The sequence below is a fragment of the Saccopteryx bilineata genome, chromosome 6, assembly GCF_036850765.1.
Source record: "Saccopteryx bilineata isolate mSacBil1 chromosome 6, mSacBil1_pri_phased_curated, whole genome shotgun sequence".
Taxonomy (NCBI): Eukaryota; Metazoa; Chordata; class Mammalia; order Chiroptera; family Emballonuridae; genus Saccopteryx; species Saccopteryx bilineata.
In genome coordinates, this window is record NC_089495.1 from 162,815,466 (window position 1) to 162,842,197 (window position 26,732).

The window sequence follows — 26,732 nt, forward strand, 5'->3', positions numbered from 1 at the left end:
GGAGAGTGGCCCGTGTTCACAGCTTCATTCCTCTTTGCCCTTTCTTGACTTCCATGCTCCTGTCTGAGAAGGGAGTGGATAATTTGATGCGCAAACAGTGCAGGTCCACACAGCTTGTTGAGCAGGTTGTGTTATCATTTTACTTTTACATGAAATCTGAGATGGTGAACTGATTTGTTTATTAGGATGGACACTGGCTGTTTCTGCAGCTATCAGCAGTTTGTGTATGTTTTTTTTAAAAGATTTTATTTATTCATTTTAGAGAGTGGAGGGAGAGAAAAAAAAGGGGGCAGAGCAGGAAGCATCAACTCCCATATGTGCCTTGACCAGGCAAGCCTAGGGGTTTGAATCGGTGACCTCAGGGTTCCAGGTTGACGTTTTATCTACTGTGCCACCACAGGTCAGGCCGAGCAGAGTTTAATTAAGAATCAGGTGAGGTGTTTCTCCTTCTGAGATTGCAGTGAAGTATCACTATGAAGATTCTACTTAATTTAATGTTAGCCTTTCATTTCGTCTGTTTTCCTCAGTAGAATGATGATCATGCACATTTTCCATTTAGTGGTTGATGTGAACAGATTATAATCCCTCATACAATTGATGTACATATCTCTCTGCCACATGTGGGCAATGGTGAGTGAACACCAGCAACCATTTTTAAATTACATCTTTATGCAGTGGCCCCTTGTCTATTGCGGGGGTTAGGTTCCAGAACCCCCCATGATAGGTGAAAATCTGCAAAGTAGCGAGCTGTAATTTTTTTATTATTTATATATATTTTAAGGCTTTATAAACTCTCCCTCCACACTTATAAACCTTTCCCACCCTGTTACTAACCTTTTCCACACTTTTATAAACAATTCCTATGCTCTTAAACACTTTCTACACTCTTAAATCTATGTAATTTTAACAACATATAGGATTCTATATGGTTACTCACCAGTGAATATACTACAACTTGAGTGATGAAGAGGCTGATGAATTAGCTGTGCAGTACTGATGACGATGAAGGTGATAACGATGACATGAAAGTACTGCACAGCCAAGAAGAGCATTACAGCTCTTCTGAAGGCACCACTTCATCAGGTGCTTCATCAGGTGGTGCAGTATCTTTGCCCTTGTCTGTAACTTCTGTTTTCACTAAAGGTGAAGGCGTAACTGGTGTCTGCTTCCAAGTGAGGAACATAGTTATGGGGAGTTGCTGACGCTGGTTTTTCTTCTGAGTGACAAAGTTTTTATAAACCAACATGCCATCCTCGATTGTATTTGAGAACTGCAACGAATGAAGCATCTAGGGGTCCCATTGTTGAGCCACTCGCTGAAGTTCTTTGGCCATTCTGACCATGTTTGCGAGCTGATGAAGTGTTAAGCCAACCTCCTCTTCTTCTTCAACCCCTAGTTCCTCTTGTTCCTCTTCTCTTCTTCACTTGCTGACTTCGTCATCTCCGTCAGATCTTTGTCCATCAATAGTTGTGAGTGGGTGTCAATCAGGTCATTAACATCATCAGGAGTCATATCATTGAAGCCATCTCCTCCCAGTAGTTTTGCCACCCTCTTGGCCTTATCTACTACAGAGTGATGGACTTCATCAGGAGAGAATCCCTTACAATCAAGGACCATTTCTGGCCATAATTTTTTCCAGCTCTTCATCTCCTTTATGGCCTTCTGAATATTTAGGAGACATGATACAATGGTGTAGTCATGCCAGTATGCCTTTAGCAAGAAGTCTTCATCCGAGTCCATAGGTTCAATGAGATTGTGCAGGGTGTTTAGCTTATAGAGAGCCTTAAAAGTGCAGATAACACCTTGATCCATGGGCTGAATCAGCGATGTCGTGTTTGTTGGGAAGAATTCTATCTGCATACCATCATATGACAGATCAACAGTGTGGCTTCCAGCATTGTCCATTATCAGAAGCACTTTGAATTCGAGGCCTTTCTCTGCCAGGTAAAGCTTGACCTTCCGAATAAAGCACTGGTGGAATCAATCTGATGTGAGGAGTTTTGTGGTCCAGGCCTTGGGTTGTGCATCTAGTACACAGGCAACACATTCTTATTCTTTTTTTTAGGGCCCTTGGGTTTTTTGACTTATAAATAGGCCCTGGCTTTATCATAAAGCCTATAGCATTCCCACACATAATAAAAGTTCCACGATCTTTTTGGCCTTAAATTCAGGGGCTTTGGCTTAGTCCTTCATAATAAAAGTGCAAGATGGCGTTCACTTACAGAATAAGACCATCTCATCCATATTTAAACTTGTTCAGGCTTATAGACCCCTTCCTCGATAATGGTTTTGAATGTGTTGTTTGTGTACTCCTCAACTCCAGCTTTATCCGCAGAGGCAGCTTCTCCATGCAGAGAAACACTCAAGTCCAAAGTGTTTCTGAAACTTGTCAAACCAGCCCCTGCTGGCACTGAATGGGGTTGGTCTGGTGGGAGGAGCACTCGAAGGTCCTACTTCTGCATCGTCATTGGCCCCATCAACATTGCAAATGTCACTGCTCGCAGCAAAAGTTTTGTCAAGTTTCTTGGCCTTTGTGTGGATGGTGTTGGTATCCAGGGAGATATTCTTCTTCTTGCAGTCACTGATCCACAGGGCCAATGCAGACTCCATCCTCACAATGGCCTCATTGTGAGAAGTTACCACTTTTTCACAGTCTTGTTAAAAGACACTGCTGCCTTCATCTTTAAAATTCTTTTTGTCTTTCTTTATGTAGCAAACTGAAGATTCATTGATCTCGTAATGGTGGCCTATAGCTGCATAGCTTCTCCCTTCCTTTAGCATGTTGAGGAGTTCCACCTTTTCTGCGATGGTAATCATCTTCCTCTGGCACTTGGGTTTGGTGCCAGAAGCCTTAGAAGGTGCAGAACATTTGGGCGACATTGTAGGGCTTGAAATCAATTCAGTTTTTTACGAAAATTTCACAAAAACGCAACACCGCAGAATAATACTATGTGTAGGATCAGACATCAATGTGGAATGGACAAGGTGTGAGATGCTGAACAAGTGCTATATGAGAGAGATGGAAGAGACTGATGCTATGGTCACTGAGCCTATCAGCGCCCAGGATACAGAACACAGTGCTCTGGTTGGTCACCTCCCATCCATCAGCCAATAGTGTGCCATATCTGATCTCACATGGGCAAACTAGCTCAAGATGAAGCAGCCTATGTAGCTGCGTTTTTTGTACGTGTGAGTCTTTGTCTACTTGTCTGCTACGTATTTTATTTCTATTGAATATTGTTTTAATTAATATTTTTATATTGTTTTCAAATTTTTAGGTTAGAAAATGCTTATTTTACTGCAAAAATAATTAAAATAATAAATATATAAAAATACCTATAGGCCCTGGCTGGTTGGCTCGGTGGTAGAGCGTCGGCCTGGTGTGCAGGAGTCCCGGGTTCGATTCCCGGCGGGGCACACAGGGGAAGCGCCTATCTGCTTCTCCACCCCTCCCCCTCTCCTTCCTCTCTATCTCTCTCTTCCCCTCCCGCAGCCGAGGCTCCATTGGAGCAAAAGTTGGCCCCGGGCGCTGGGGATGGCTCTATGGCCTCTGCCACAGGTGCTAGAATGGCTCTGGTTGCAACAGAGCAATGCCCCTGATGGGCAGAGCATCGCCCCCTGGTGGGCATGCCTGGTGGATCCCGATCGGGTGCATGTGAGAGTCTGTCTGACTGCCTCCCCATTTCCAACTTCAGAAAAACAAAACAAAACAAAACAAAAAAACCTATATATCACAAAATCCCACGATATAGTGAAAAATCCGTAATACAAAATTAGATATATACAATTTAAAAATCCGTGATACAGTGAGACTGCAAAAAGTGAACTGTGATATAGCAAAGGATGACTGTATTTGTCATTCAAGGAATGTTTGCTGTACCCTCATAGGAAAAGATGTTACTTTATTATTTCATGTTTGTGCTTTTATTATTGAGCTTGCTTCATTTTTTATGTTTGTTTACTTTTTATATTTCTTTTTTTCAGAATTGTCCCTTAGGTCCTTTGTCCATATAATAAGCTGAACAATATCCAGTTGTCATTTTTGTGGATCAAAATGGTCAAATAATGGCAGTTTTATATAGTTCATCCTAATGTCTTTAGGAGCTTAATATTTTTCATGTTTTCTTAATATATTTTCTGGTTATAAAGTGTTCTGCTTGTTATAATAAATTTTAAGAAATATGAAAATATATAAAATAGAGGCCCTGGCTGTTCAGTTAGTTGTGGCATCATCCTAAAACGACAAGGTTGCATGTTTGATACCCCTTCCCATATGGGAAACAACCAATAAGTGCACAGCTAAGCGGAACAACAAATGAATGCTTCTCTCTCTCTCTCCTCTTTCTCTCTCGTTCTCTCTCCCTCCTCTCTCTTTTTCTTTCCTTCCCCCTCTTCCTGTCTTGCTAAAAGCAATCAATAATACATATATATTTTTTATGTGTATAGTTATATATAGAATGTTGTATTTGTATATATATATACTGCTCACAAAAATTAGTGGATATTTCAGAATGAATATGAAATGATTAAGAAAAAGAAGTATTTGATTTTTTTATAAAACAAGAACATCAGAAAAGCAAATGACGAGTCAAAGAAAGTTGTTTGATTATGCAAATGAGAAGCAAAACCAACTTTTATTTCATTGGTGAAAATACACTATACAAAAGGCTGAAAGTACTGGAGTATTTACACGTTCACTGACCCCCTACTTTTTAGTAGAATAATATATATTCTATATATATACTAGAAAAATGTATAATAGCACAAAATCATCGCTTACCATTTTGGTGTTTTCTTTTTTTTTAATTCAGTTGTGAGTACATGAAACAGTTTATTCTTGTATTATTATTTATTAATTATTCCATTATTTTCCATATGAAGAACTGTAAACCTACTCTTGCCCCATCCTGTACATTTTCCTCAAAAAGTTGCAGAGTTGATTTTTATAGGACTGTTATGAGTAATAAGTGGATTATTTTATATACATATATAGTGACCAGTAGGTATATTAGCTTCTTTTATTATAAATATATAGTAGTTATCCTGCCTTGATATTTTATGAATTATATTTTGTATGCTATTAAATATTCTTTAGATCTGCCATATAAATATAATTTAGCAAACTATTCTTTTGTTGGATTTTGTAAGTTATTTTCTTTCCTCTCCTTATATAAAATAGTATACTGATGAACTCATATCTTTGTCTATAGTATTGCTTCCTTAATATAAGGAATTTTTCTAAGGAATTACAAAATTTCTTTATGTGAAATAACTAGGTAAGATAATTTAAAAAATTTTTTTTGTGTGAGACAGAGATAGGGACAGATAGGGACAGAGAGGAAGGGAAAGAGATGAGAAGCATCAGTTCTTCTTTATTCATTGACTGCTTTCTCATATGTGCCTTGACTGAGGTGTTTCAGCCGAGCCAGTGACCCCTTGCTCAAGCCAGTGACATTGGGCTTCAAGCCAGACTTTTGGGCTCAGAGTTATGGGTCATGTCTGTGATCCCATGCTCAAGCCAATGACCCTGTGCTGAAGCTGGTGAGCCCGGGCTCAGCTCAGATGAACCCCTGATCAAGCCGGCAACCTTAGGGTTTCAAAACTGGGTTCTCTGCATTCATGGCCAATGCTCTGTCTGTTGCACCACTGCCTGGTCAGTCAGGGTTTTATTTTTCTTTTGCAGAACAAACATTTTTGGTTCTTGTGAAGGAAGTTTGGCTCTCTAGTAACATGATTTTGACTTCTGCAATTGTGGAGCTTATTCCTCCCAGTTTCATGTAAATCTGAGAGGTCTCTGGATGTCCTTTGTTTATACACCCAGCTTTTACCCTGTGCCTCCACACTGCCTGGGGTCATAACAAGAAGAGATCATGTGTAAGTTATGACAATAATAGAGTACCATTGTTTTTGGCTTTTCCCCTATCATGTCCAGAGTGCTATGGGATGGATGAAGGAGAAGAGAACCACTATGTTTCACAGCTCAGGGAAGTCTACAGTAGCTGTGATACCACTGGGACAGGCTTTCTGGACCGGGAGGAGCTGACCCAGCTCTGTCTTAAGCTTCATCTGGAAAAGCAGCTCCCCATCCTTCTGCAAACACTTCTCGGAAATGACCACTTTGCCAGGGTGGGTATTTGACTTCATTCTCATAAAGAAAAACACAGAGCACTTTTGTTGATTATCACTGACATTTGATAAATATCAGTTGAATAAAGATGCATGTCAAAGAAAAGTTATTAGGAAATGAAAACGGTGTTTTTCCTTCTATGGAACTTCTACATTGCAGAAACAGATCCCTCAAGATGACTTTTTTAGTGTAGTAAATTTCCAGAGGTTTTGTTTTGTTTTGTTTTTGCAGAAAGATGTTTGAGAGATTAGTCAGCAAGGGTCGGGGGTTATGGTTTGAGTGGATGGCATGTGGTTCACAAAACACAGGGCTAGCTCTTGGGTTCACACACTGATAAGTTGTTCAGACTGACAACTTCAGAGTACCTCAAGAGTAGACTGTACTATGAAATTGCACAATTTAAAATTCATCTTGCAGCTGGACTAAATTTTTTTTTCCTTCTGAAGTGAGAAGCAAGGGATGCAGAAAGATTCTTGCATGCACCTGACTGGGATCCACCTGGCTCTGCCCATCTGAGGCATTGCTCCATTGCAACTGGAGCCATTCTAGCACCTGAGGTGGAGGCAGGCCATGAAGCCATCTTCAGCATCTGCGCCAACTTTACTCCAATGGAGCCTTGGCTATGGGAGGGGAAGAGAGAGATAGAAAGGAGAGGGGGAAGGGTGAAGAAGCAGATGGACACTTCTCCTGTGTACCCTGGCCGGGAATTGAACCTGGGACTTTCAAGCTCCAGGCTGATGCTCTACCACTGAGCAAAATGGCCAGGGCTGGACTAAATTTTAAACTATTATTAAGGAGCAAAGGATACCTGTGTTCAGAGGTGTCCTGTGATTTCATATAGGCAAGATAGAAAATGAACTTGGGAGTTCTTTATTTTAGGAAATTTAAGGTCATCTAAATGGTGATCTAGAACCTAGATAAAAACTTTCCTGGTGGAAACACTATTAAGCACCTCCTATTTTGTTCCTTTTTTTTTTTTTTTTTTTTGCATTTTCTGAAGCTGGAAACAGGGAGAGACAGTCAGACAGACTCCCGCATGCGCCCGACCGGGATCCACCCAGCACGCCCACCAGGGGCGACGCTCTGCCCACCAAGGGGCGATGCTCTGCCCATCCTAGGCGTTGCCATGTTGCGACCAGAGCCACTCTAGCGCCTGGGGCAGAGGCAAAGGAGCCATCCCCAGTGCCTGGGCCATCTTTGCTCCAATGGAGCCTTGGCTGCGGGAGGGGAAGAGAGAGACAGAGAGGAAGGCGCGGCGGAGGGGTGGAGAAGCAAATGGGCGCTTCTTTTGTGTGCCCTGGCCGGGAATCAAACCCGGGACCCCTTGCACGCCAGGCCGACACTCTACCACTGAGCCAACCGGCCAGGGCCAACACCATGTATTATTAAAGAGACTGTCCTTACTCCATTATATACTCTTGCCTCCTTTGTCAAATACTTAATTGACCATAAAGTTGTGGATTTATGTCTAGGTTCTGTGTTCTGTTGCATTGATCTGTATGCCTGCTCTTGCTTTTTTTAAGTGAGAGGAGAAGCAGTAGACAGACTCCTACATGTGAATTCCCAACTGTGATCCACCTGGCAACCCCTGTCTGGGGCCAATGTTCAAATCAACGGTGCTATCCTCAGCGCCTAGGGCTGAGGCTTGAAACAATTGAGCCACTACCTGTGACAGAGAGAAGGGCTGATGCTATTTCCACTGTGCCAGCTGGCCAGGTCCCTGTTTGCCTGTTCTTGTGCCAGGACCTGTTTTTTTTTTTAATTTTTTTGGTTGTGAGAGAGAGAAACAGAGACAGACATGGAGTGAGATGAAAGCATCAGCTCGTAGTTGTGTCACTTTAGTTGTTCATTGATTGCTTCTAATATGTGCCTTGACCAGAGGGCTCCAGCCAAACCAGTGATCCCTTCCTCAAGGCAGCAGCAACCTTGGGCTTCAAGCAATCGACTTCTGGGCACAAGTTGGTGAGCCCACGCTCAGGCCGGTGACCTCTGGATTTAAAACCTGAGTCTTCAGCATCCCAGCTCCATGCTCTATCTACTGTGCCACCACCTGGTCAGGCAGGACCAGGCTGTTTTGATTACAATGACCTTGTAATATAGTTTGGTATCAGGAAGTGTGTTACCTCCCACATTGTTCTTCATTTTTAATATTGCTGAGGCTATTAATGTTCTGTTTTGGTTTCATATAAATTTTTGGAATGTTTGTTCTAGATCAGTGAAGTGTGCCATTGGTATTTTAATAGGAATTACACTGTATCTATAAATTGCTTTGCATTGTATGGACATTTAAATTATGTTAATTTTTTCTATCCATGAACATGGTATATGCTTCCACTTGTTTGTTTCTTCATTGATTTGTTATTTTAATGTTTTATAATTTTCCAAGTGCAAGTTTTTTAATTTCTTGGTTAAAGTTATTCCTAGGTAATTTTTTTGTTGTTCTTGTTGAAATAGTAAAAGGGATTGTTTTCTTAATTTCTCTTTTTGACAGTTCATTATTGCTGTATAAAAATGCCACTGATTTTTTAATATTAATTTTATATACTGCCACTTTGCCAAATTTATTTATCAGATCTAGTGGGTTTTTGGAGGAAGCTTTAGGGTTTTCCATGTACAGTATGATATTGTCAGCAAATTACAGCAGTTTTACTTCTTCCTTTCCAATTTGTATGCATTTTATTTCTTCTTCTTGTCTGATTGCTGTGGCTAGAACTTCTAGTACTATGTTGAATAAGAGTGGTAACAGGGGACACCCCTGTCTGGTTCCTGATCTTAAGGGGATTGATTTTAATTTTTGACCATTGATTACTATGGTGGCTGTAGGTTTGTCATATATGGCCTTTATCATGAGGAACTGTGTTCCCTATATTCTCACTTTGCTGGGAGTTTTGATCATAAATGGTTGCTGGATTTTATCAGATGCATTTTCTTTTCTTTTTTTTTTTTCTCTTTTAATAATTTTATTTTTAATGGGGCGACATCAATAAATCAGGATACATTTATTCAAAGATAACAAGTCCAGGTTATCTTGTCGTTCACTTATGTTGCATACCCATCACCCAAAGTCAGATTGTCCTCTGTCACCTTCTATCTAGTTTTCTTTGTATCAGATGCATTTTCTACATCTACTGATGTGATCATGTGATTTTTATCCTTCATTTTGTTTATGTGATGAATCACATTTATTGATTTGTGAATATTATACCAGGCTTTCCTCCCTGGAATAAATTCCACTTGATCATGGTGTATGATTTTTTTTAATGTGTTACTGGATCCTGTTTGCTAACATTTTGTTGAGAATTATAACATTATATTCATCAGGGATATTGGCCCACAGTTTTCTTTCTTTGTAGTGTCTTTTCCTGGTTTTGGAATTAGGATAATGCATGCCTCATAAAATGAGCTTGGAAGTTTTGTCTCTTGAATATTTTGGAATAGCTGGAGAAGGATAGGTGGTAGTCCTTTGAACGTTTGCTAAAATTTGCCTGTGAAGCCATCTAGTCCAGGACTTTTGTTTGCTGGGAGTTTTTTGCTAAGTGTTTCAATTTCATGTATTGTATGGTCTGCTCAAGTTTTTTGATGCCTCCAGATTAATTTTTGTAAGATTTTATGTTTCTAGAAATTTATTTATTTTGGCCTGGTAGTTCAGTTTTTTGGCATATAATTCTTCACAGTGTTTTCTTACAGTCCTTTGTATTTCTGTGGTGTCAGTTGTTACTTCTCCTCTTTCATTTTTAAATTGTATTTATTTATTTGAGTTCTCTCTCTTTTTCTTGATGACTCTTATTTAACATTTGTCAACCTTGTTTACCTTTTCAAAGAACCAGCTCTTAGTTTCATTGATATTTTGTATTTTTTTTTTTTGGTCTATATGTCATTTATTTCTTCTCTGATCTTTATTATTTCTTATTTTCTACTTCCTCTGGTCTTTTATAATTGTTCTTTTTTCTAGTTCATTTAGATGAAGGGTTAGATTGTTTATTAGATTTTTCTTGCTTCTTGATGTAGGCCTGTAATGCTATAAACTTCCCTTTCAGAACTGCTTTCACTGTATCCCAGAGATTTTGGATTGTTATATGTTTATTTTCATTTGTTTCAAGGAAATTTTTTATTTCGAGATCTCATTGTTAAACCATTCATTATGTTAATAACATTCTATTTAGCCTCAAAGTGTTTGAATGTTTTTCAGTTTTTCTATTGCAATTGATCTCTAGTTTTTGGCCGTTGTGGCCAAAGATGCTTGATATGATTTCAGTCTTAAATTTATTGAGATTTGTTTTGTGTCCTAATGTGTGCTCTATCCTAGAAAATGTAGCATGAGTATGTGGAAAGAATGCATATTATGCTGCTTCGGGTGAAATGTTCTGAAGATATCAGTTAAATCCAGTTTATCTACAGTGTGTCCGTAAAGTCATGGTGCACTTTTGACCGGTCACAGGAAAGCAACAAAAGATGATAGAAATGTGAAATCTGCACCAAATAAAAGGAAAACCCTCCCAATTTCTATAGGATGATGTGGCAGCATGTGTGCATACGCAGATGATGATGTAATACTGTGTATACAGCGGAGCAGCCCACGGCCATGCCAGTTGAGATGTGGATGGTATAGAGGAAAGTTCATTGTGTTCTGTGGCTCACTAAATTCAAATCTGTGACCAAAGTGCAATGTGAATATCGGCGCGTTTATAACGAAGCGCCACCACATAGAAATAACATTACTCGGTGGGATAAGTAGTTGAAGGAAACCGGCAGTTTGGTGGAGAAACCCCGTTCTGGTAGGCCATCAGTCAGTGACGAGTCTGTAGAGGCTATTACGGGATAGCTACCTAAGGAGCCCTAAAAAAATCTGTGCGTGAGCTCATATCGAACTGCACTGAATAGGTATGAAACTGGGAGAGTTTTCCTTTTATTTGGTGCAGATTTCACATTTCTATCGTCTTTTGTTGCTTTCCTGTGACCAGTCAAAAGTGCACCATGCCTTTATGGACACACTGTATAATGTCAGATGTTTGTAACCCACTGTGGGCTTGCTATTTTTTGTTTAAATTTTCACTGAGATCATTAATTCTTACTCTTAAGTTTCCTAAGCATCCTAATAACCATTATTTTAAACTCTGTTTTTGCAGTTTGGTTGCTTCCATTTCATTTAATTCTTTTTCTGGGGATTTCTTGATTCATTTGAGTCATATTTCTTTGCCCATTTTTTCTGTGTATCAGGTAGCTGTGCTCTGAGTGCCATATTTGTAGTGATATCTTTATGGGGAAGGTGGTATTAGTGGTACAAACGTTTAGGCGACCTGAGTTCCTTGATCTAGGAATGTTTCTTGAGGGTTATAATTACTGTTTTGTTGTGTGTGAGTCTGAATGGCATTGGTTCTTTTCTGGATGTAGTTAACCCCTCGGGCTGGCTGTCTCTGGGGGTCAACCTTGATCCTTGTGTATTAGAAGCTGTGCAGTGTCTATTCTATGGGGCACAGTTATTCTTAGCATTGTCTGATGCCTACTGAAGTCCTCCTGTGGATGTGCCATCTGTGAGGCTAGTTGAGTCTAGCAAGCACTGATATGGTCTGCAACCCATTAGTGGTTGTGTGGGTTCTGGGTCCTCTTGGACGGGGTTCAGGTATGGGTTGATGTCAGATGTTGTTTGCAATCAGCCGTGGGCTGGCTACCTGTTTGGAGCTACCATTCTATTCACTGTTTGTGTCTGTGTTTTTTTGTGCCTGGTTGTGTATTGATGGAGCCAACCTATGTATAAGGATTGACTTTCTCCTGATTAGAGCTGAGAGCAGCTCCATAAAAGTGCCCAAGCTCCTTAAAATTTGCCTTCAGTTTTCAGCTGCTCCACCTCTTCTTGCAGCTGCCTAGTCTTCCTTCAGAGTCTTCTCTAGAAAGACTGTAGAGTCAGCTCAGACTGGCCTCATTTCACCACCCTGCCACAGGTTGCAAGTTTGGTGGGTTAGGGCAGCTGAGGTTGGAAAGGCAACATTAGTGGGACCTGCTACTTGGGAGGGCCTTGGTCTGGCGCTTGGTCTGGCGGATGTTGCCCCTACTCCAGAGTCTAATCCCTTACCACTGCTGGATATTACTCCAGAGTCTAATCCCTTACCACTGCTGGATACTCCAATTCTATTTTGCCCAGAAAGATGAGCCACGGGTTCTAGCTGCATGGGGCTGATGGTCCCTCTACAGAGGTGTTTTCAGCTGAGGAGCCACTGGTCTCAGGTGGGAAAATTGAGTTTTCCACTGGGGCTGATTCTGGCCCTTTCCCCAGGAGGTGACTGAACCCTAAACGAGTCCCAACAATAGGCTCCAAGGAACTCACACCTTGAATGTCTGAGCTCTAAACCTCTCACCCTTCCCCTGTGGAACTGAGCCCAGTGCGTCACAGTATCCAGAATTTGGCCTTACTCACTGTGAGGTACCTTATCCAATGTGTGTGGACTGCTGTGCAGGTGCTGACCACAGGGAATGGAATTAGTCTCAGCTGTGTTTGCTGCCTGATGAGCTCTCTCCTTGGATTTGCTGCTAATAATGCTACTTGGACTCTGCTCCGATGTTGTCTGTTGCCAGCCACTGGATATGTTGGTTTTGAGCCTCTTAGGAGGCCCAGACCAGTGTAGACCCTGCCCGTGACTGACCCTCAGCAACCTTCTTGAAACTATACGCAAACCAGATTTTGTGGCTGCCTCTGTTGGGCGCTTAGGTGCACATGGAAGGATTAAGTAGCACACCTAGGCTGACTTTTACTAGCAATGGGCCTGGGGGGAATTAAGCAATAGATCCAAGGTTCCCTGAGAGCTGCCTCATGCTGCCTCTGTCTGCTTGTTATGCTGGCCCCTGGTAAAACCTCTGTTAAGAGTATTGAGCTTAGGGCAAGTCAGGCATTAGGAAAGGTGGTGGGTGTGGCTTCCACCTGAGAGCCCAAATGTTGGTCCATCATGAATTCTTTTTCAGACCTCCACAGGGTATAACCATGAGGAGTCTGGTGGGTGTGGCCTGTGACACCCAGAGATTTTGTCTGCCAACAGCTCAGACAGTTTCTACTGAATGTCTTGTGAGTCAGAAACAGCAGTCATAGTCTCGGGAAAGTGGAGGGAATGGTGCCAGCCTCAACACCAGACAACGAGTCACTGTTACCCCCTAAGTCTTTTTATCTCCCTGCTTCCTGGTCAAGTCTGCTTTATTCTCCGCGTGGCCCAGTCTTCATAGGATAGGACAAGAGGGATTCCCTAGGGTGGGGCAGTTGCTTTCCCCCAGGCTGATGCCACATAGAGGGAGTGCTCCACTCAAGACAAATGGCAGCTGCTGTACTGGAAAATGATTTTTCACGGGGATCTTGAAGGCTATTTCCCCACTTTGTCTCTCCAAGGAACTGCCAATCTCATACTCTTCTCTAACGACTCTACACCTCTCAGCCCTCCCTTCACCAGAGCTTAGGGAAGTGGCTGTGAACAAGATTTTTTGTGTTGGCCCTTTAAGAGGGTACCCACATCTCTGAGATCTTCTGCTTCTTTCTAGCAGACAGAAACCTTGCCTCTTTTTCAGCTAATTGCTATGTGGGCACCTCTTCTAGGCTCTGATGCTATAGGCTGGGGAACATGACCTGGATTGAGTACCCACACTTCCTGGGGAAAACCTCCCCCACAACTGAGATGTTCCTCTGGATCCCTAGTCACTGCTCATGGGAATAAGGGCAGCTCTCTTAACTTCTCTGCCCTTCCTTCCAGTCTCTATGTGGCTTCTTTGAATCCTTGGTTATAAGACTCCTTTTCTCGTAGTCCTGACTAGTTTTTCAGGATGATAGTTCTTAAATTTAGTTATAACTCCAGTTTGGTTTCGGGAGGAGACAAACGGAACATCTGCCTACTTTGTCACCATCTGCAATCAGCCCCAGCTTTCTTTCCATTTCCACTTGCATAGAATACCTTTTTTTATTCCTGCACTTTTAGTCTGTATGTGTCTTTCAGTTTGAAGTAAATCTTTTTTTTTCTTTTCCAAGTGAGAGGAGGGGAGGAGGGGAGATGACAGACTTACACTTGCACCCCCAATGGGATTCAACTGGCAGCCCCCATCTGGGTCTGCACTCTGTCCATCTGGGGTCATGCTCACAACTGAGCTATTTTCAGTGCCTGAAGTGGAGCACAGAGCCATCCTCAGTGTCTGGGGCTGATGTGCTCGAACCAATCGAACCATGGCTGTGGAAACAGAGAGAGAGAGAGAGAGAGAGAGAGAGAGAGAGAAGGGGGAGGGGGAAAAGTGGAGAAGCAGATGGTCACTTCTCCTGTGTGCCCTGACTGGCAATCGAACCTGGGACATCCACACACCAGGCCAATGCTCTACCACTGAGCAACTGGCCAGGGCCTGAAATGAATCTCTTAAGCAGCATATAGATAATGTTGTGTATTTTAATCTGTGCAGTCACCTTATCTGTTTTTTATTGGAGCATTTAATCCATTTACATTTAAAACAATTATTATATACTTGTCATTTAGTACATTTTTAAAATTGTTTTTGTGATTTTTCCCCTGTCCCCCCCTTTTTAAAAATGTTTTCCTGTAGTCTGGTGGGCTTTCCTTTCTGCACATGCTGGGTGCCTTTCTCTTTATTCTTTGTGTATATCCTTTGTAGTTTTCCGGTTTGGGGTTATCATAAAATTCTATATATAGCAGTCTATTTTAAGCTAATAGCCATTTTGTTTGATTATATTCTTATTTTATTTAGAAATTTTAATTTAATGGGCTGACATTGATCAATAAGTGCATAGGTGTCAGGTCAACCTCTCTCTGGCATTTGAACTATTGATTGTGTTGTGTGCCCATCACCAAAAGTCACATCATTTTTTGTCACCATATATTTGTCCCTGTTTACCCCTCCCCACACCCTCCTTCCTCTGGTAACCACTTCACTTTTATTTGTGTCCATGAGTCAGTCTCATTTTCATATCCTACCTTGTGGAATCATATATGTCTTAGCTTTTTCTGATTTATGTTATTTAGTATAATATTCCCAAAATCCATTCATGTTGTCATAAATGTCACTATGTCATCATTTCTTATGGCTGAGTAGTATTCTATTGTATATATATACTACATCTTCTTTATCCAATCCTCTGTTGAGGGGCACTTTAGTTGTATACATGTCTCGGTCACTGTGAATAGTGCTGTGATGAATATGGGGGTGCATGTGTTTTTACATACCAGTGTTTTTGAGTTTTTTGCGTTGATACCCAGTAGAGGATTGCTGGGTTACATGGTAGTTCTATTCTTAGTCTCTATACCAGTTTGACTACATTCTAAAAGGACTACATTTTTATTCCTTCTACATACTTTGTTTTTAATTTCACTGTATTTATTAAATATTTGCTTTTAACTGTGAGATTCTTTTCTTTCTCATATTTCTTTATTTCTAGTATGGTCTTTCCATATCTACTTATGGAAGACACTTTAGCATTTCTTGAAAAGCTGGTTTAATAGTGATGGACTCCTTTATTATTCTGCTTATCCAGTAAACTCTTTCTCTCCTTTAATTCTGAATAATAACCTTTCTTGAAAAGTTATAGGTCTCTTTCTTCCAGCACTTTAAAGATGTTCTGCCACTCCCTTCTTGCCTGTGAAGTTGCTGCTTAGAAATGAACTAATATCTTGCCTGACCAGGTGGTGGTGCAGTGGATAGAGCATCCGACTGGGATGCGGAGGACTCAGGTTCGAAACTGAGGTCACCAGCTTGAGTGCATGCTCACCAGCTTGAGCATGGTGTTGCTGGCTTGAGCATGGGATCATAAACATAATCTTGTGGTCACTGGCTTGAGCCAAGAGGTCGCTGACTTGAAGCCCAAATGTCTCTGGCTTGAGCTCAAGATTGCTGGCTTAAGCAAGGGGTCACTCGGTCTATTGTAGCCTCCCTTCCTTTCCCCCCTAGTCAAGGCACATATGAGAAAGCAATCAATGAACACCTAAGGAGATGAAGGAACCGCAACAAAGAATTGATGCTTCTCATCTCTTTCCCTTCTTGTCTGTCCTTATCTCTCTTTCTCTCTCTCTCTCTGTCCCTGTCACATACACAAAAAAGAAATTAACTAATATCTTTATGGGTTTCCTTTGTGTATAACTAGTTGTTTTCGGCCTGACCTGTGGTGGTGCAGTGGGTAAAGCATCGACCTGGAAAGCTGAGGTCGCTGGTTCAAAACCCTGCACTTGTCTGGTTAAGGCACATATGGGAGTTGATGCTTTATGCTCCTCTCTCTCTCTCTCTCTCTCTCTCTCTCTGTCTCTCCTCTCTCTCCCTCCCTCCCTCCCTTCCTCCCTCCCTCCCTCCTCTCTAAAATGAATTAAAAACCCCGAGACACTAAAACTAACTAGTTGTTTTCCTCCTGCTGCCTTTCTTCTTGCTGTCTCTTCATCTTTAACTTTTGCCATTTTAACTACAATATGTCTTAGTCTCTTTGGGTTCATCTTGGTTGGAACTCTCTGTGTTTCCTGGACCTATATGTCTGTTTCCTTTCACAGGTAAGGAAAATTTACAGCCATTATTTGTTCCAATAAAGTTTTTGTTTCTTTCTGAATTGCTTCTCTTTCTGAGATTTCTATAATGTGATTATTAGTGTGCTTGATATTGTCCTAGAGGCCCTTTAAAACATCCTCAATTTAAAAATTGTTTTTTCGTTTTTATGTTCTAATTTGTTGGTTTCCACTAGTCTGTCTGCAAGGTTGGTGATCCCTTCTTCTATGTTAGCTTAAGCTCTGTTGATTCCTTCTAGTTATCATTGTATTCTTAAGCTCTGTTTGATTCTTTATTATACTTTCTCTTTGTTGAAGTTCTCCCTGAATTCCTTTATTCCACTCTCAAGTTTGGTGAGCATCTTATGACCATTTCTTTTCATTTTTTTAAATCAGACAAATTACTTACCTCTGTTCCATTTGAATTTTTTATGTTGATCCTTCTTGTTCCTTCATGTGAAAGGTTTTCTTCATTTTATTTACCTTTCTTTCTTTTTTTTATATAAATGAGAGAACATCTCTCTCTGTTCTCCAATCTTGAAATAGTGACTTTGTGTAGAAGCAACCTCTGTAGGCTGTGTGTGCTGGGTGCTTTTGAGAGGCCATGTGAAGCCAAACAGGTGCCTACCGCATCCAGGGCACTGGCACTCCAAACTGGAGTATGTCCAGGAGGGTAGGCCAGGTTCATGTAGGCAAGTCCTGTTGATTCTGTTTGCTTCCTTTGTTTGGAGTCAAAATGGACTCTGGGCAGTATGATTGGGAATGCACTGTGGCAGTCTTGCAGGTAGGCCAGAGTACTTGGATAGAGCCTCCACCTGACCTATGGAGGTGGCAGGGGATGGGAACAATGGTGCTCACTTGCACCTCCACTCCTGGAGAATTCCTGCAGATCCTGGGGGGCTCCTGTGTCCCCAGCCTCTCTGCTTGGTCTCTTTCTCTCCTTTACTGTTCAGAGCTGTTCAGTCATCCCCCAGTTATATCTCAGAGTTAATTTCTTTACATAAAGGTATATATAAATATTTCAGTGTGTTCCTGGGTGGGGGTAAGTTCAATGTCTTCCTATGCCACTACTATGTTGGACTTCCTACTTTTTAAAAAAATCTTGAGTGAATTCTTGAAAAATTGAAATGAATGTTCTCCATGTAAAAGGCAACAATAAAATATTTTTATTTGAGGGGGGCAAAAAGAAAAGGCTGATGGATTATATATGTGTTTTATTCAAAGTAACTTTGACCTCTTTTCTTAAATTCACCCAGGTTAACTTTGAGGACTTTAAGAAAGGTTTTGTGGCAGTGTTATCATCAAATGCTGATGTTGGCTCCTCTGATGAAGACAGTAGTTCTTTGGAATCAGGTGAGAAGACATCCTTCTCTCACCTTCAGTTTATTTTCATTATTTGTTACATTCTGCAGTATAATGTACTGATTGAAAAACCTGGTAGATCTGAGACTAAGTTCTAACCCCAGAATCTCTGCTGAGCTGTGACAACTAGGACAGAACATTTCTGATTTTTCTACTATTTCCTTATTTATAAAATAGTGTTATAAGATAAAAACCGTATTGTTTTCCTTTAAACTTCACACAATACTCTGAATACTACTGGCACTCTGGTCACCAGACATATGGTAGTTTTTCCCACACCAGCAATTCTCTGACACTATCTGGGTGCGCTACAACAGTGTTTTTCAACCTCCTATCCACCAGAAATTTTGGGCAGGTCCGCAAAAGAGTTAACCACCCTGATGTTTATATGAAGATTATAGACCCGGTGGTTGTAAACTCTGTAATATTTATACAACATTAGGATGGTTATTAATTCTTTCATGGAACAGCAACAGTCTTCAGACCAGAGGTTCAAAAACACTGCTCTGAAATTCAAATCACTTCTGACATGATCTACTTGGAGATAGTGTCAGATCTCACAGGTTAAGGGTTCAGTCCCATTAATCCTTCACTTTAATAGTTGGTTGTTTGGGTTTTTTAAAATAATTTTTTGTTTTTGTTTTTTTGCAAGAGAGAGAGTGAGGGACAGACAATAACAGATAGAAAAGAAGAGATATGAGAAGCATCAACTCATACTTGTGGCACCTTAGTTAATTCATTGATTGCTTTCTCATACGTGCCTTGACCGGGAGGCTCTATCCAAGCCAGTGACCCCTTGCTTAAGCAGCAACCTTGGGCTCAAGCCAGCAACCATGAGGTTATGCCTATGATTCCATGCTCAAGCCAGCAACCCCATGCACAAGCTGGTGAGCCCAAGCTCAAACCTGTGACCTCGAGGTTTTGAACCTGGGTCCTCAGCATCCCAGACCAATTCTCTATCCACTGTGCTACTGTAGTTCCTTCACTTTACAATCTGTTTGCAAGTCCAGGTTGTCACTTGTGCTTCTGGCCAGTAGCTATGAGTCAAAGGTTCCTACAACCCCCTTCTCAGGTTTGATTAATTTGCTAGGGCAGCTTATAGAACTCAGAATAACATTGTACTTACTAGATCCCTGTTTTATTGTAAGAGGATATACTCAGGAATAGCCAAATGGAATAGATGGTAAGCTAAGGTGTGGAGAAAGGGCCTAGAAGTTCCAGGCTACTCTTCCCAATCTCCACATGTTCACCAGCTGAAAGCTCTTCAACCCCATCCTTTTGGATTTTTATGAAGGCTTCATTACACAGACCTGACTGATCAAAGCATTGGCCATTGGTGATTAAACTCAACCTCGAACCTCTCTCCCCTCCCGCAAGGTCACAGGGTGGCACCACAAGTTCCAACCTTCTCACCATATGGTTGGTTTTCTTGGCAACCAGCCCCCATCCTTGGGTGTTTTGGAAAAGTCACCTCATTAACAAAAACTCAGGAGTTGTTGCTTTTATTAGGAATTCCAAGGGTTTTCAGAGCTCTGTGCTAGGGATAGAATGAAAACCAAATATGTATTTATTATAAATCACAGTATCACAAGTGTCAAATAATACTATGTCTTTGTCCTTACAGCATAAGGTGTGTGTGTGTGTGTGTGTGTGTATGACAGAGACAGAGAGAGGGACAGACAGGAAGGGAGAGAGATGAGAAGCATCAATTCTGCGTTGCGGCTCCTTAGTTTCCTTAGTTGTTCATTGATTGCTTTCTCATGTGCCTTGAGGCGGGGGGGCAGCAATGCGAGTGACGCCTTGCTCAAGCCAGCGACCTGGGGCTTCAAGCCAGGGACCTTTGGACTCAAGTCAGTGACCATAGGGTCATGTCTATGATCCCACACTCATGCCAGTGACCCTGCACTCAAGCTGGTGAGCCCAAACTCAAGCCAGTGACCTCAGGGTTTCGAACCTGGGTCCTCCACATCCCAGTTCAATGCTCTATCCACTGCGCCACTGCCTGGTCAGGCCAGCATAAGGTATTGACATAATAAAATGGATAGGAGGTGTTGAAGATTTTAAGAATTTATAGTACAGTGCACCTGTAAGGTGTTTATAGATCTCTGCCATTGGCAGAGCAAGTAGGATGCCAGCAGCCCAAGACAGACCTTATTGTATCTTTTGTGTCAGACAATAATTTTGTACTGTGCTAATAGAACTTGTTAGAGTCTTGTTACTGAAATGGGGCTGGTTGTACAAAGATAACATTCTATGTGAAAGTAGTAACCTGAACGGGAAAGCCACCTGGCTTTGGTAATGGTCAGGAGGTGGAGGGAGCATTTTAGAGGGAGGTCTACTCCAGGGCATGTAGATTGTGGCGTGAGTTGGAAGGTGCTCCACTGGGCCTCAGGCTGTGAGTGGCAATCACTTGACCTGCCAAGACTGAGCTTGGCTCCCCTGGATGTGTATCAGGGTGAGTGAAAAGGCAGTAGGTTCTTTCCCTCTAAATGGGCAGTGTGTTTCAGGATGGTGGTGGTGATGTTGATTAGCAGTCTGAGAAGGAGCTCTGGCTGATCCATGGTGGGAGCTGGTGTGTAACTTGGATACCAGGGTTGACCGTGTGGGAGGGGCCTACAGCAACAAAGAAAAGTGGATTGGGAACATTGAGTGTCTTCTGTGTGTCAGGCTTTGAGCTTTCTGTACATTTTATAAAGGTTTGATTTAACCCTCATAGCTATCCTATGTATTATCGTACCCAGTATTCAGATGAGGAAACTGAGACCTGAGTAGGAAGAGATTTGACTCAGATCCCACAGTCAGTAAGTTATGGCTACTATTTAAGTCTAAGTTCTCCAACTCTAAGTTCTGGCCCTTATATATGCACTGTTGCCAGAACCTGCTTTTTCCAATGGATGCTTATGGTCGGCCCCCTTCCCGTTGCCTCCTGCTGGTTGCAAAGACACCTGAGTACAGTGTATGGAACCCTGAAGTGGGAGGGAAGGCTCGAGGAGGTTCACTGGGTGCTTTGTCTCGTACTTTCCTTCTTTACAATGTGAAGAAGGCCACTTACCTTCCCTAACCCACAGGATTTGGAATGTGATTGTGTGACCATGGACCTACAAGGCAAGTGCCCGGCATCACTGACACTGTATGTCTCCCTTTTATACTAGAGACTGTGTAATGCTTCTAAGCTTGATGTGGATCTGTGGAACATGTTCTCAGTTCCTCCAGAACGAAAAATAACTTATTTTAGATCTTATGCTTTTTCTCACCAGTTACAGTTTGTTTTTAATTTCTTCTGGGTTTCAGAGCTTTCCTCAATTAAATGGTAGTATGCCCTGCCTCAGACACCTTCTTCCTCTCGGGCCACCAGATAGGGCTCTTCCCAGTGTCCGTCTCCAAGTGCCCATCCATAGAGGCAGACGGCAGACACCACTGGTCGAAGGGCTGGTCAGGCATTGGCTGTCCTGCAGCCACTGGGTTTCCTTAAGGGTCAGAACGAGCCTGTACCCTCCAGGACTGTGTTCATTCAGCTTCATCCTCCTTGTCTCAGGTACCTTCTGTCACTTATGGTTTAGGTCCCTGCCCCCTCATTGCCTCATTTGTCACCTGCTCCTTCATTCATAGCATCACTCCTTGCTTCCCATTTGTTTGCTAGTCCTTCTCACCGTCTCCCACCATGATCAGAAAACATGTGCTTTTGAAACTCCGGGAAGGAGAGTATCATTGTTGAACCAAATCCCCAGGATTTTGAAAGACGTCCCTGCTCTTTTTATTAAAGGCTATTATTGAACATATAACTAAACACATTTCTTTTTTTAAAATTTTTATTAATTTTTAATTTATTGTGATTACATGGATTCAAGTGTCCCACTGAATTTAACTCCCCCCCCCGTGTCCCTTTTTATACCTCGTTTGTCCCCCTTCCCCTAACTCCTTCCCCCTTTCCCTCTAGGATTTGCTGTCCTATTATCTATATCTCTGTGTTATGTATATATAGTTTCAGTAATTCCTTTACCTTCTCTGATCCTTTCCCTTCATCCCCCTTCCCTCTGACTGCTGTCCCTATGGTCCCCACCTCTGCCTCTGTTCTGTCCTCAGTTCACTTTGTTCATTAGATTACACATATATATGTGAGATCATATGTTATTTTTCTTTCTCTGCCTGGCTTATTTCACTTAACATAATATTCTCCAGGTACATCCATGCTGTCGCAAAAGGTAAGATTTCCTTCTGTTTCACAGCCGTGTACTATTCCATTCTGTATATGTACCACAGCTTTTTAATCTACTCGTCCATTGATGGACACTTGGGTTGTTTTCAGATCTTGGCTATTGTAAATAATGCTGCCATAAATATGGTGGTGCATTTCTTCTTTTGAATCAGTGATTTGGTATTCTTAGGATATACTCCTAAAAGTGGGATAGCTGGATCAAAATGCAGCTCTATTTTTAATTTTTTGAGGAAACCCCATATAGTTCTCCACAGTGGCTGCACCAGTCTGCATTCCCACCAGCAGTGCAGGAGGGTTCCCTTTTCTCCATACCCTCACCAGTACTGTACTTACTGTATGTTGTTTTGTTAATGAGCACCATTCTGACAGATGTGAGGTGGTATTTCATTGTGCTTTTAATTTGCATTTCTCTGATGATTAGTGATCTTGAACATTCTTTCATATGCCTATTGGCCATCTGTATGTCTTATTTGGAGAAGTGTCTATTCAGTTCTTTTGCCCATTTTTTATTTGGATTGTTTACCTTCCAGGTGTTGAGTTTTAGAAGTTCTTTATAAATTTTGGTTATTAAGTCCTTATCAGATGTATTGATGAATGTGTTCTCCCATTGTGTGGGTTGTCTTTTTATTTTGTTCACACTTTTTAGTTTGATATAGTCCCATTTGTTCATCCTGTCCTTTATTCCACTTGCCCGTGGAGATAAATTGCAAATATATTGGTATGAGAGATATCGGAGAGTTTACTGCCTAGATTTTTATGGTTTCATGACTTACATTTAAGTCTTTTATCCATTTTGAGTTTATTTTTGTGAATGGTGTAAGTTGGTTGTCTAGTTTCATTTTTTGACATGTACCTGTCCAATTTTCCCAACACTATTTATTAAAGAGACTGTCTTTACTCCATTGTATGCTCTTAACCTCCTTTGTCAAATATCAATTGACCATAAAGGTGTGGGTTTATTTCTGGGCTCTCTGTTCTGTTCCATTGATCTGTATGCCTGTTCTTATGCCAGTACCAAGCTGTTATGAGTTTACAAATGGGCTTATAGTGTAACTTGATATCAGGAAGTGTGATACCTCCTACATTATTCTTCATTTTCAAGATTGCTGAGGCTATTCGTATTCTTTTTTGGTTTCATGTAAATTTTTGGAATATTTGTTCTATATCTTTGAAGTATACCATTGGTATTTTGATAGGAATTGCATTGAATTTATAGATTGCTTTGGGTAATGTAGACATTTTAATGATGTTTATTCTTACTCATGAACACGGTATATGCTTCCAATTGTTTGTATCTTGCTTGATTTCTTTTATTAATGTTTTATAATTTTCCGAGTACAAGTCCTTTACCTCCTTCGTTAAATTTACTCCTAGGTACTTTATTTTTTTTGTTGAAGGGGATTTTATTTCCTTAATTTCTCTTTCAGACAGTTTATTGGTGTATAAAAATGCCACTGATTTCTGAATATTAATTTTATATCCTGTCACTTTGCCAAATTCATTTATTAGGTCTAGTAGTTTTTTGACTGAGACTTTACGGTTTTCTATGTACAGTATCATGTCATCAGCAAATAATGATAGTTTTACTTCTTCTTTTACAAGTTGGATGCCTTTTATTTCTTCTTCTTGTTTGATTTCTGTGGCTAGGATTTCCAGAACTATGTTGAATAAGAGTGATGAAAGGGGGCACCCCTGCCTTGTTCCTGATCTTAAGGGGATTGCTTTTAATTTTGCCATTGAGTATGATGTTGCTGTGGGTTTGTCATAGATGGCCTTTATCATGTTGAGGTATGTTCCCTGTATTCCCACTTTGCTGAGAGTTTTGATCATAAACGGGTGCTGGATTTTATCAAATGCTTTTTCTGCATCTATTGATATTTTCATGTGATTTTCATACTTTCTTTTGTTTATATGATGAATCACACTGATTGGTTTACAAATATTGTACCAGCCTTGCCTCCCCAGATAAATCCCACTTGATTATGATGTATGATTTTTTTCATGTATTGCTGGATACAGTTTGCTAATATCGTGTTGAAAATTTTAGCATCTAAGTTCATCAGGGATATTGGCCTATAGTTTTCTTTCTTCATAGTGTCTTTACCTGATTTTGGAATGAGAAATATGCTTACCTCATAAAAGGAGCTTGGAAGTCTTCCTTCATTTTGAATTTTATGAAATAGCTTGAGTAGGATAGGTGTTAGTTCTTTTTTGAATATTTGGTTAAATTTGTCTGAGAAGCCTACTGGTCCAGGACTTGTGTTTGCTGTGAGTTTTTTGATTACTGTTTCAATTTCATTTGTTGTAATGAGTCTGTTTATGTTTTCTGATTCCTCCAGATTGAGTTTTAGAAGATTATATGTTTTTAGGAATTTATTCATTTCACCTAGATTGTCCAATTTTTTGGCATACAGACCTTCATAGTATTTTCTTACAATCCTTTGTATTTCTGTGATGTCAGTTGTTACTTCTCCACTTTCATTTCTGATTTTATTTATTTAAGTCCTCTCTCTTTTTTACTTGATGAGTCTGGTTAAAGGTTCATCGATCTTGTTTACCTTTTCAAAAAACCAGCTTTTGGGTTCATTGATCTTCTGTATTTTTTTTTTAGCCTCTTTGTCATTTATTTCCACTCTGATTTTTATTATTTCCTTCCTTCTACTTCCTCTGGGCTTATTTGTTGTTTTTTTTGTAGTTCTTTTAGATGCAGGGTTAAGTTGTTTATTTGATTTTTTTTCTTGCTTCTTAAGGAATGCCTATAGTGCTATGAACTTCCTTCTCAGGACTGCTTTTGCCGTGTTCCATAAATTTTGAGTTGTTGTATCTTCATTTTCATTTGTTTCAAGGAAATTTTTTATTTCTTCCTTGATCTCATTGATAATCCATTCGTTATTTAATAATAAGCTAGTTAGCCTCCAAGTGTTTAATGTTTTTCAGTTTTATTGGAGTTGATTTCTAGTTTCATGCCATTGTGATGATTTTAATCTTTTTAAATTTATTGAGACTTGTTTTTTTCCTTACATGTGGTATATCCTAGAGCAGAGGTCCCCAAACTTTTTACACAGGGGGCCAGTTCACTGTCCCTCAGACCGTTGGAGGGCCGGACTATAAAAAAAACTATGAACAAATCCCTGTGCACAATGCACATATCTTATTTTAAAGTAAAAAAAACAAAACGGGAACAAATACAATATTTAAAATAAAGAATACGTAAATTTAAATCAACAAACTGACCAATATTTCAATGGGAACTATGCTCCTCTCACTGACCACCAATGAAAGAGGTACCCTTCCAGAAGTGCGGCGGGGGCCGGATAAATGGCCTCAGGGGGCCGCATGTGGCCCGCGGGCCGTAGTTTGGGGACCCCTGTCCTAGAGAATGAACCATAAGCACTTGAAAAGAATGTCTATTCTGCTGCTTTGGGGTGAAAGGTTCTGAAGATATCTATTAAATCCAGTTGATCTAGTGTGTCATTTAAGGCTACTGTTTCTTTGTTAATTTTCTGTCTGGAGGATCTATCCATTGATATTAGTGGGGTATAAAATGCCCTACTATTATAGTTTTGCTGTTGATCTCACCCTTTGTATCAATCAAAGTCTGCTCTATATATTTAGGTGCTCCTATATTAGGTGCATAGATAATTACAAAAAAAAAAAAAAAAAAGAGGATAATAATCCTCTTTTTGGATTGCTCCCTTTATCATTATGTAGTGACCTTCTTTATCCCTTACTGTAGCCTTTGTTTTAAAGTCGATTTTGTCAGATATAAGTATTGTAACCCCAGCTTTTCTTTTTTTTCATTTCTATATGCGTGAAATATTTTTTTCCATCCATTCACTTTTATTCTATGTTTATCTTTTGTTCTGAGGTGGGTCTCCTGTCAACAGCATATGTACGGGCCTGTTTTCTTATCCATGCAGCTACCCCATGTCTTTTGACTGGAGCATTTAACCCCTTTACATTTAAGGTTGGTTTTTCAAGATGATTGTTCTTAAATTAAGTTGTAATCCAATTTGGTCCTGGGAGGTGGAATGTCAGCCTACTCTGTCGCCATCTTTCTTCCCTTAACTAAATTTATTTAATTTCTATATTTTGTTACTCTTTCCCTATAAATAAAAATGCACATCCACACAAAGAAGACACCACCTGAGTCTAGGGTTTGGGTCAGCAGGAGTGATGTACTGTCTAGCAGGGCCCGGAGGAGCCATGTCTTGTGCTCTGTAGACATTCCAGGCTGTGTGAGGGGAGCTAGGCTGTGCCTGCACTGAAATATGCTTGGCCTAGGTGACTTACTATATTTCCGACCCTGATAGCGTATGATTCCTATGATTTTTGTGTGTTGCCCCATTAATTTTTACCATCATTCCTCTTGTTTCTGTTCTGACTTGCCATGTGGACACTTCTAGTGGAGCACTTCTTCCTGTTGGGTTTAAGGAGGCAGTAGGTTCCTGGACTGTTTTTGAGAACACTGGGAATATTATGAAAAGACATGTTTTTCTGGGTGGCTCATTACAATAAGGCAAGTGCGAAC

General features: G+C 40.7%; 1 protein-coding gene across 6 annotated transcripts in view; it reads left to right on the forward strand.

Moving 5' to 3' along the window:
• The window catches only part of NINL (ninein like), a 203,285-nt gene that overhangs the window by 110,390 nt on the left and 66,163 nt on the right, over positions 1 to 26,732 (forward strand). For all 6 annotated transcript variants that reach the window (XM_066237907.1, XM_066237909.1, XM_066237906.1 and 3 more), the window contains 2 exons: positions 5,933 to 6,126; positions 17,880 to 17,976. In XM_066237907.1, coding sequence (XP_066094004.1) covers positions 5,944 to 6,126; positions 17,880 to 17,976 — 280 coding nt within the window. In that variant the 5' untranslated portion in view covers positions 5,933 to 5,943. The remainder of the gene's footprint in view (positions 1 to 5,932; positions 6,127 to 17,879; positions 17,977 to 26,732) is intronic.